Source organism: Chelmon rostratus, chromosome 24 (genome assembly GCF_017976325.1).
Source record: "Chelmon rostratus isolate fCheRos1 chromosome 24, fCheRos1.pri, whole genome shotgun sequence".
Taxonomy (NCBI): domain Eukaryota; kingdom Metazoa; phylum Chordata; class Actinopteri; order Chaetodontiformes; family Chaetodontidae; genus Chelmon; species Chelmon rostratus.
The window spans coordinates 14832428-14844436 of NC_055681.1; the positions used below are offsets into that span (position 1 = coordinate 14832428).

The window sequence follows — 12009 nt, forward strand, 5'->3', positions numbered from 1 at the left end:
ATATCAAGTAAATATGTATTATATAAATATATATGATATAATTACTTACAGTAGATGCTGTCTACAGAATTTTTGTATTGCTAAGTTGCTTTTTTTTTATATTTATGATTTGCCTTGGAGGCCTCAATATGGCCCAGAGGCTGGACATTCCCCACTCCTGCTATAAATAGTATGAGGCTGTCTCGATGCACCTTTTCAATGCCATGAAGACGTCAGTAATGGTGCATGTACACTAGTAAAATTGGATAGAATTTTACAATTCAGTGTACATTCCAGCCTTCACTTATGGTCATGAGCTTCAGGTAATGAGATCATGAACATAGGCCACGGAAATGAGTTTCACTTGTAGGGTGTCTTAGAGATATAGTGAGGGACCTTGACATCCTCCTTTTGGATGTCATTGAAAGTTTCCAGTTGAGGTTCTAATGTCTGATTAGGATGTCAAATTGCCCCCCGATGCTGTGCCATCGGTGTGTGAGTGCCTGTGAATGGTTAAAAGCTTGTAACTAGCAGGTGGGCTAACCATGGTATGCATGTGTGTGAGGGTGAGGGTGCAGATTTTTGTTGTCAAAGCTTTGAGTGGTCATCAAACCAGAAAAGCTCTATATAAATACAATCCATTTACCAAGTCTCTGGCAACAGTTCAATGTCATTTTCTGTTTCTAATGTGCTTCTGTCATTTTTCCAACCCAGTTTAGATGAAACCACATCCACTTCCGTATAATGAGTGCCTCGACCGCTGCATTCCCATGAAAACAGCCCTCACATGGGTCAAGCAGTGGCAGCGGCAGCTAGTAATGGTTAACACTTCCTTTGGCAGGCTCAGCTGCCGCTGACCTGCTAGTGTTGCTGCAGAGGAGGTGCCGCAGACATGCCGTAGTCACCGTCGCTATTCGTGGCATCTGCTGATGACTGTTTTTTCAGTGTTATCAGTTGTCAGTGTTGTATTAGACCCGCATTCCCATTATGTAATTTCTGCATCAATCTATGTGTTTTCTTGAGAGCCTCCCCGTAACCATGGTAACTCACGGTCACTCCTGACTGCATACACACAGTGTGAGAGGAGAGGGAGAGACACTGTGGCACATTGCCGAGCAGCGTGCATACAATATATTATATTACAATCTATCAGATTTGTGTGTATTTTATCGCTTTCTCCCTGATGGTCTGAATTACTCAGTGCTGCATGGTGCTACTCTGTCTTGTCCGTCCTTTTTGTGCGCCAAGATGTTTTCAGTTATGAATTTGATTTTCACTGCATTAGAAAAGGGTGCATGACAGTTGGCAGAAGGAGTTGTGTTGGCTAAACCTGATCAAACTTCAACAGAAAACATACAACAAAAAACTCTGAACTGTTAAGCTGTCTTAAAACAGCGGTGAGTCAGTGGCAGCTACAAGAAACCTGCCAGCCTGCCACTGAAAGTGCCACTGCAAGCTGGCGCTGCCACTCTTTGACCCACATGAGGGCAGTTTCCATGGGAAAGCAGGCATCGAGGCTATGGTTGTGGTTTCATCTAAGCTGGGTTGGAAAACGATGGACGCTACCGGGAGTAGTATGCAATAGAAACAGGGAATGATATTGAACTGTCACCACAGACTTGGGTTCTGTCCCATCACAAACAAGTGCTGTGACCCCGAGGGCCACCATACGGCCTGGCCTGGGAATGCCTTGAGTAGAGCAGAGGGATGTCTAGACTTCCTTGCTTTGCTATCTAAATTAACCTGACAGAAAACTTTGCACTGTGAACAGACCTTTTTCTCAAAGTACATAGTCACCACCGAAGTGTCTGCTGTACTGACTTCACAACTCAGCAATGATTGCTACTTTGCAAAATGTATGGCACAGCATAAAACATATAACACTGCACACCAGTTAACCAGTAAACGTTGGGTTTTCTAGCTAAGTCATTGTGGCAACCATTGTGTCTATGTCTTGGTGTGTGTGTGAGTTTTTGTGTGCAGTCTGTGTCTCAAATATGCATCTTCTTTCATTTTTGTTCAGCTTTACATGGTGGTTTCAACCGTGTAGAAAAAGCTCCTAACTGGCTGGACTCAGCAATGACCTAGATACAGAGTGAGAGAGGGGAAAGAATAGAGAGAGCAGGCGAGAGAGACAGACAGTGAGAGAGTGCAATGAATGGGAAGAGAGACAAATGACTTGAGAAGAGAAGACTATGGTTTTGACATTTGCTTTACTGAGTACTCTGTTTTATCTTTAAATATCTGTCCACTCACCACTTAGGGTCTCTCTCTCCATCTCTAGATGGTTAATGTAAAGTGGAGGCTTTAGGAGCAGTGGTGTTCCACTATCTGGTCCTGAAATACAGCTCAGCTCCCTTTCTCTCACCCTCCCTTTTCATCTCTCTCTCTCTCTCTCTCTCTCTCTCTGTCACACACACACACACACACTAACATACATTGGACGTTGGCTAATTAGTCTGTTCTAAACTCTGGAAGTGATTCAGCATAATGGCCCCTACCCCATAAACAACCACTTAGAATGTGTTGTGTTTGTGTGTGTGTGTGTGTGTGTGTGTGTGTGTGTGTGTTTGTGTGTGTGTGTGTGTGTCCTGTATATGACACATGTTGGTTATTTGATTTCACATTCACTTGTTTCTTGTTATCTTATTTTATCAGTTGGAGAAAATGCTCCTTTAACAACAACAGCAGTTTTCATTTATAGAGAAATGTGAAATGGAAGACTCATTAACAAAGGCATGAGCTCGCCCTGCACACTCACTATCACACACATTTTAGATATGGCAACTGGAACCTAATGAAGCACCACAGCCTTTCCAGCATACAGGAAAGGCTTGTCATTGTGGCAAGTGGGAATAAAAGTCTGTCGTGTTTTGAACAAGACTCAAAGTCTAAAGCGTTAAGGGTGAGGGTGTCACAAGACCAAAGACCACAGGTTTAAAATCCAAATGGTTCATCTTGAGGATGAAAGTGCCAATGGTCAGTCTACTGATTATATAATGAGATACACTATCTGGTGTGTAAATTTGGCTGCCTTGAGCAAGTATGGACGTATGTTTTTGAGGATTAGTACAAGCTGAAACGACCACAGTGAGCTGTAGACAACAGGCTCTATTTACCTTGATGACATCAAGGTAAATATCTTCTTTTACCTTGTTGAGCTGTACTGTGGAAAAAAGATTGCACTGTTCCAGCATGGCCTGACTGTTTGTGGCTGTTGATGACTCAGCTCACTGTGCATATCCCCACTTGTATGAGAAAACAGCTGGCCTCAGAGGAGAGTCTTTGGTTCTTTAGGTAAACTGCTTAGCCTCCTATGTTGGGACATGCAATTGGTCAAAACTTTATTCACATATAGACACACAGCAGTGCTAGTTAACCCTGTCTTCTGTCACAAGTCCTTGTTGAGACCACACAACACGGATCAACAAAAAAAGATCCATATGTAAAAGTAAAAGCCTGAACAACGAAAAGCCCACATGTAAACCCTAAAGAACTAAAGGACAAAGAACGAAGACATAGTGCCAAAACCCTGTCGGACCTTGCAAATCTTACCTGTCCTGTTCACCAGATCAGCTGTTTGTGCAGCCAGTGATCTCACTATGCCTGCAGAATATATGGATTGTCCGTTTTCTTTACTTAAGAGAAGAAAAACTGCAACATACTGCGGTCTTTCAATTCAGTTGACTTTCCACTGCCTATGAGCCTGCCAATTAAACGTGGACAAAGCATCACAGTTAGTGATAGTGTGTTACCTTAAACTTCATCGTTGTATTGCTGTGAAATTAACACATTTTAAGTGAACAGCCCGTTGATGAGACTGTCTCCATGGTTTGGTTATTGGTCCCTGATCTCAGGGAAGTGCCCCATTATTATGATTTTTTATTAATAACTGTAGTAATTTTGGATATAAATGCAGCTTTGCTATCAATAACTACCCTTAATGTCTGCTACTAACCAAACCTGCTCCTACCGGATCCCAACATCCTCATCCACATCACACCTCAAGTCCTGTCATGCAATACAATGCATACTGAGTAGGTTTTCAGCTAAAAAGGAATTATATGACCACATGTATATCACACTAACATCTAATGTGATGGCTGGAACTTCTTCTCTTTGGCAAAGCTTGCAATGTAAGTCAGTAGTAATGATGATGCTACTCATAGCTGGTTTTTCAGGTCTGAGTCAGTCAACTGAGTGGAACTCAGCAGAACACAGTATTTTAGCGACAAAGACGGTCCATTCCTGTTCCATGACCATGCCCTCTGGGTGGCATTGGACGGTTAGGTGAAGACTGCCTCATCAAAGGCACTGGTAACCCCAGCGTAGCTGTCCTCCCCAAGAGCAACAAAGCAACCATCATAAGGTGCCACTAAGAGCAAATCTCTCTGTGTTGACCTGATGGTGTAACCACAACTTGGACATAAGCAAAGGAGACAAGCCACTTCCCATGTCCCAAAGATGATAGATCCTGGGGTAGAGGCACTTGGGCCTAGACTTGAAGCTTTATGGAGTCTCCTGCACATTCAACCTTTTGGTTCCATTTTATGGAGAAATGATCAATCATTGGACCCCTGGCTCCTCCAGTCTGCATGTCGAAGTGTCCTTTGGGAAGATACTGAACCTCATATTGCTCCTGCTGTGCCATTGCTGTGTTGCATGTGCTGATGTGCTGTAAAGCATATACTGTATATACAGTGTGTGTGTGTGTATTTCATGAGCTGTAGCTGTTGAGATATCTTAATGTGGACTAAAAAAGCTTGGCTGGTAATGGTATCAAGGAAAAGACATGACAGGTAAAATATAATTCTCTGTGTCTCTTCATCAGGGTGATACTCCTAAGAACAGGGCTGAGAAGGCTCATGATGCTGAACTGGCAGCCTATCTGGAGAACAGACAGCATTACCAGATGATACAGAGAGAAGACCAGGAAACAGCAGTCTGAAACTGCTGAGCTCTCTGTGAACAAGACGTGGATGAAGAAACTGCTGTCTTCATCCCTCTCTTCATGAGAATGACAGCAGCTAATTTAGGCCTGTGTGATGGGGGGACTGATACACAGACTCCAGTTGACTGCTGACATGTGTCCTTCCTTGAAAGCACAGAGTGCAGCCTGAGAGTAAAGCTGTGCCAAATCTAAACTCAATTTAATAATGGTAATGGCAGTGATTACAATGATGGGAATGATAGTGACAGTTATATTGAGGGTTGAGGCATATGTCAATGAAAATAGATATACAGTATGGTTTGGTAATGAAATGTTCATTAAGTCATCACTTTTCATTTTGAGGAGCTGATTAAAAACACCTTTTTGAGAAGTCAAGAAGATAGAAATGTTTTTTGGATGATCGGAATCTTGTGTCATGTTTTAATGCGTTCATATCAAACAAAGTCAAAGGACTCCATTGTCACTAAAAGTGATCATCTGCCAGAAATTGGCGATAGTGCAATGTTTTGTGGGGTTGGATTGTTTCACTCAGTATCAGAACGTAAACTGAGTCTGCAGACCCATGTTACGTTTGAAAAAAACTCAGGAAATACAAGTTATTTTGTACAACCGTGGATCAAAAATCAAATAAGACTAAAACTATAAAGCCCAGTTACAGCAGTTTCCTTTTAAAGGCTGCAATGTGCATTACTTACCTCACTAAAATGGAAAACGGAAAGTTTTTTTTGTGGACAGAGTTGACATTGGGTGGGGCTAGATGGAATTTCATTGAATGCCCAACAAGGGACTCCTCTAGGGAGAAATATAAGCCCAGTGGTAAAAGAAACGAATGGAAAAGTCAGAGGGTCGAAACTGTTAGGATTCATTCTCTTGGGATCATGAATTTCCACGGTTGATTTCATGGAACTCTGAACACTGAAATGTCTCGTCATGAAGTGTTGAAAAATTGGCATGATGGTAAAAATGTCTGGGATCCTGAAATCACAAGGATGAATGAATATCACTATCAGGTTTTATGGCTATCGAGTAGTTTTGGAGGTTTTTTTTGGACCAAAGAGTTGGACGGACCAACAAAGCTTCTACCATCCATGAACCCTGAACAGTGAATCCTCTGTTTGTTAGTGATTATTTCACTGAGCATAAATGCAGTCATGCATGCACTTATGTTGTGAGCCTGCTACGCTTTTAAGTTTTGGTTGGTCTTTATCAATATATTGTATTTTGTTGACGTATATTGACATATTCTGGAAATGATTATTATTTATATGTTGAGAAATAACCAAAATTATGTCTTAGATGAATTTCCAGGCTGATGACTTCACACTCAAAATGTTTCAATCAAACCATTACATCATGATACAAGCAGTGTAAAATCATCTGCCAAAAGGAGGATTTAACTTGAAGGTTCATATGATCATATTGTGCTCTGGAAGTGCAACTTGAATTTCCATTTTTTAAAAATACCAACTGCAAAATGTTAATATGATTTCTCGATTTTGTTTTCTTTTTGTGACCGTGAATAGAATGATTTCTATTAGAGTACAGTCACGTCAAATTAGTTAGTTTACAGTAAAAAAAAGTTCATGTTTTATTTTATTGAGATTGGTAAAGTCAAGTCTCAAAACATGTATGATTATTCTATTTTGTTGTGCCAAATTTCAAAGCTAAATTTACATTTAAAGTACACACAAATCATTATACTGCTAAAAAGCAACAACCCAAATCCCAATTCCAGTTCCTCTCAACCCACTGATAATATTTTGAAACTGTAATGTTTACTGAGTTGAGTTTAATATTAACACTGAGCTACAAGGAATGCTTTGATTTTTAGGGGCACTTTTGGACGTCACAGCAAAGTCAAATATTAGACGCAAACCTCCCCCAAACAACAGTGTAGCACCAGCACCATCAGAAACAAACAAAAAGTAAAAATGAACAATAAATAATGACTAAATGTAAATAAACACAGGTGTGTAGATCACTGAGTACATTTACATTCACGTTAGTCCTGGTTATGATCAGGTTTTTAGCGTGTCCACTGTTTGTGTTTATGCCTGTAAAGATCACATCCAGTTTCAGAAATCTGGATGAATTGTGATTTCCACTCTAAAGTCAAAGTGAAAGTCTGACTCCAGCAATGGTGTACAGAAATGCCAAAGAACTTAAAGACACACCTGGATCTACACAGTGTGCTGCAAAGTCTGGACACCAGCTCAACACAGACAGATTCCTACTCTCATTCAAAAACTACAGCAAGCGGGAAGTGGCATCAACAGAGGAAATATGGGCTGCAACCACAGAATCATACAAGCGCAAAACCCCACGAGCCCACACTATCAGAAGTCTGGATCCTGTAACTTTTCTCATGTTCCATGTGAACATCATGCCCTCAATGTGATCAAAACCATAATAAGGGGACGACTAGCATAAAAAATGTCAACATGGTCACTCAGGCTTTGCAACAGAGTGCACACTGGGAAACCTGACATGAAACATGAAATGGTTTTTCATGAGGGAAGGTGTTTCACACATAAACCCAACAAAGCCGTGTGTCTACATGCAATTTTGTATTTCTGCAACTTTGCCTTAGTCTTTAGATACATTTTTCAGAAACATCTTTCATTTGCATTGCCACATAACTGGCAGACAAGTTTTGATGGCATAACTGATTTACACAGGTTTACCATACAGCTTTGAAAATGAATCAGACAGAATCGAGGAAAAACTGTGTATATTTTTGAGGGTTTGATGATTTCTCTCTAAACTTTGTAAATTATTAAAATATGCTCTGACTTTGATTCAGCACAGTAGCTGCTGAAATAATTGTAAAACCAAAAACACACAAGTTTCAAAAGAGCTTAACCTACTTTTATTGGTTTTGCTTGTGAAGTTTAGCATTTGAAATGTGTTGGTGTCTTCAGATTAGTTTTGCATTGACAGTAAACTCTTGTGTGTACTGCATCTCAATGACAAAGCAGGTTACATCTTTTTTTTATTTACATCTGTGGCCCATTTAGTCTTTATCCTTTCATGTTTATGGCAACACATTGGTGTGAAACAGTCAAAAGTGTTTGCATTTTCTTTTTGTTCTTTCTTTTTAATCCTGCCTTTGTTTTTTTTGTTTTGAAGTTCTTTGATATTTGTATAATTTGCTATATATAATAAAAATGATAGTATATTTGAGAATGACAAATTTCTTCTTGTCTTGTGTTTTTATGCATATGGGATTGCACACTTGCCAAGTGAATTTAGCATTTAATTATTTTCTTTCTTCCTGCAAACACATTTCCATGTTACTACAAAGCTCATTCAGAACACAAAGCTCCTTTTAAGGCTCAAATGGTTGAGCTTATTGTGTAACCATATAGTCACCATATTCTGCACAACCTGTAGCCACCAGAATGGATTTCCAACGTTAAACCAGTCTCAGAATTTGTACATTTTTGCTGCAATATATTAGGTCAACCTAGCTAAAACTAACTAACTAACTAGTCCTCATGAGGGTTCTAATGTCCATTCTAACCTTCCATTTGTCCATCAGTCAAATTTGACTTGTTTTCAAATGTTTTTATATCAGAAATATGCATTTCTTTCATCTAATTGTCATAAAATACCATGGATGGTTCCATACGCCTTTGTCAAACAAAATTACTGATGACTACTTTAACTGAATTGTGGGTGTTCAATACTTTCTCATCCCAGGTCATCAAAATCCGACACTGCTTTTGTCATGTTCCCTCTAGCATCTGTGTAGAACGTGCAAGACAGACTGGACACCTGACACTGCCAGAAACCTCTCTACAGAAGACTACAAAGCAGGAGGGAGCCAAAGTTTCATCAATTCATGCCTCTTCTGCTCTTCAGTTCAATTGATTGAGTGAGAAGATCTTGAGGCCCGTCCCGGAGACCAACTCACTTCCACTGCACATGAGATAAGCTGAGCCCAAGCCTACAGAAAACCTGCTGAAATGGCACACCCAGCTAAATGGTGTGTGTGTTGCTGCCAGCTGTGACAGAGAAGGAGAGAGAGAAAGATAGAGCACCAACTCTGAAAGAAACCTTCACGAACTCTGCTGTCAGCTGAATGCCTTCATTTCAAACTTAATCAAAAATTAGATCAGTGACAAGTGACAGATTCTGTTAAAGCTGCCAGCACATCTCCTGCACACACAAGTGGGTATGTTTTGAAAATGGTTTCACTCTGCTGCCTGTTAAGAGACAAAGCTGACTCAAGCTAAAGTCACACCGTGGGATCCAGAATGTCCAAAAACCCCCACACCAGACGAGAGGAAGAGACTTATCAACTGGCCAAGCCACTACGTGCAACTGAACACACCCAAAAATATGGAAACTCACCTCGCCTCCAGAGCAACCTCTTCCCTGTCATCACAAGTAACAAAGGTTGATATTCCCATTAATATTCCCATTAATAGGAATATTTAAGAAGTGTTAGATCAAAAATTAGGATTTACCATTAATATAATAAATAATATATTAATATATGATAGTTAATTACTTCAGACAACTGAGTGCGATGCGTGTGCACACCTGCTGTTCCTGCAATTTCAACTCTAATATAAGTTATCATAACCATATATTATAATAAATACTAGTAAAATTAAATGTGAAATAAAATATATATCAAAAATCTTGTGGGCTACCTGCTCCCCAGCTTAAATTGGTGTGATGCATCTGGTAGAGGCCGATCTGCCATCCACATACTTTGGTGCGGTGCGGACAGAGGAGAGTACTGGTTGTTGTTAGTCAACCCTTTTTCTCTCTCCCCTTGTGGTGCTGTTGTCTAGTCTCTGCTGCATGGTGGAGTTCAGTTTCATGATGTGCATGTCCGTCTTGCTTAAATTTCTTCTGCATTGCTTGTCCAGTGCAATGTGCTCCCTGTTCCTTGATGTAATATGGAATTTCGTCAGACTGGTCTTGATGGTCTCGTCCTTGAAATGTTTCTTTCGCCCACTGGGGGCTCACTGACCTACTTTCAGCTGGGAGTGCAGGATCTGTTTGGGGAGATGTGTGTTGGGCATGCAGATGACATGGGCGGGAGACACACTGTGATTCTGGGAGTACTTCCTCAGACAGTGGTAGCGGTCGGTTTGCGAGGACATGAGTATAGACTTTACCTGTTGTTGACAGGGTCGAGATACCCCTTTATTTTTTCCATTCAGCTCCATTCACCCCCTTCTTAAATATGGTCTCTATTAGAGCATTCCCGATCTCTGAGGGAGTTTGTTATTTTTCCCAGACCTAAGACATGGATGCCAGGAGCACTGGTCCACCTTCCTTTCAGATTTTAACTGGCATCTGATCTGGATTGCCAGCCTTGATCTTAAGGTTCCTGATGGCATCTTCAACCTCTGTCATGGTGGGAGGTCCCCCTGTCATCTCTAATGGGACTCTGACTGGTGTTTTTGAAGTTATATGTTTTGGATATAAATGCTGAATGTTCTTAGTAAATAAAATAGTTTTGCTATTATATGTAATAATAATAATAAAATTACACCAGTAAATTTTGACCTTGCAATATGCTGGCAGTCCTGACAAAAAAAAAAAAACAACAACTTTATTTCTCACAATCAGTGGAGAAATAATTAAGACTGATGGCTAAAACAAAAACCCAATCAAATTAATGAATTATCAAGGATACTTTGGTGCTTTTGTGTTGAGAAATGTTGAAGATATTATTAAAAGAAAACGTAACATTTTTTAATTCACAATGCTCGCAGTGTCTTAGCAGGTCGGGTTACGAGTGAATGGAGGGTTGGAGCAGCACTGCACCTAGTGCACAAGAAATTCAGATGTGCCAGGCTTTGAAGTAAATTTGATGCTCTAAAATCTGTTTTTTATTAAAAGAACATCATCAAGCATAAAATAACACAAATAACATAATAGCTCAAATAACTACATAATTCATAAACAATGATTCAAACATGCAAGCTATGCTATTTCAGCGCAAGTGAAATCCAGCAAAAAAATAACGCAAATTTCTCAGTAGAAATGTTATCAAAACCCATTTGAATACAGTAACCATCTTAAAATACTACATTTTCCACTAAGAATAAAGAACTCCTACCCTGGTAATCAAAGTAGTCATCTTCACAGATTTTGTTCAAGAAATGTTTTCAGTAGCCTGGTTCCAAACTGCCTGTTTCTGAGTTTTTTTTTTTCATTGATCTGAAAAATTAGGTCTGGCATATCAGCGATTCAGTGAGAAATTCATTGCCTGCCAGTCTGTATGTTTGTATGTGATTTTTGGGTCTGAGAGGCTGTGAAAAGTTGCAGTATTATTTCATGTTTCATAAAGTCAAAGTAAAGTTGTAAGTGCATGTTTACATTTTGTAACCACACAAAAATGTATACTGCCAGAACATTGTTGCACTGATATGCATACATTTTGGTATTGATTGCTATTGGTCCAGTTGCAGAGAGGCCAATTAACAGCAAGCTTTCCATTTCTTGTTCATATCTCCCTGTGCTATTATGGAAGTCTGTATGTCACTTTCACTTCAAAGTCATATTAAATAGAAGCTGACTTGGTTAAAGTAGTTGTAGTTGATACTTTGTTGCTGTTAGTGGTCTGCTCTCTCAATCCATTTCACTACAACGTTCCTTACCCTTTGCCAATCACTGAACTCCAGGAACTTAGTACACACCAACAGGGGCAGGAACAGTTGGCCTTTCTCAGTACGGTATATGCACAAGTTCAAACTCGAATTCTTTGAGTTTGAATTTAACTTTATTTATTTTTAACCAATCAAATCTCTGAAACTGTCAGGCCAAAATTTCAAGTCAGTATTATTTCTGATAAATCTAACAAATATTCATAATCAAGTTTGTACTGTCATTTTAATTTTTAGCCTGAAACTGGGTTTGGCTCATAATCACTGATGTGACATATTTGCTGGCTATAATTCACAAATCAGGAATAATGAGATAACATCTAATAATTAGTTGAGTTTAGCTTTAAATTAGAAACTACAAAATTAGTTTTAGCCATTTATTCAATCATTTCCATTTTTCTCAGTTTGTTCAATTATTTATATATTTTCAGTATTTACTGATTGTCC

At 39.6% G+C, this 12009-nt stretch overlaps 1 protein-coding gene across 4 annotated transcripts in view; it reads left to right on the forward strand.

The window, feature by feature from the left end:
* LOC121627414 (diacylglycerol kinase zeta-like) overlaps positions 1 to 8113 on the forward strand; it is a 135782-nt gene extending 127669 nt beyond the window's left edge. For all 4 annotated transcript variants that reach the window (XM_041966315.1, XM_041966313.1, XM_041966311.1 and 1 more), the window contains one exon: positions 4811 to 8113. In XM_041966315.1, coding sequence (XP_041822249.1) covers positions 4811 to 4927 — 117 coding nt within the window. In that variant the 3' untranslated portion in view covers positions 4928 to 8113. The remainder of the gene's footprint in view (positions 1 to 4810) is intronic.
* Positions 8114 to 12009: the final 3896 nt, after the last annotated feature.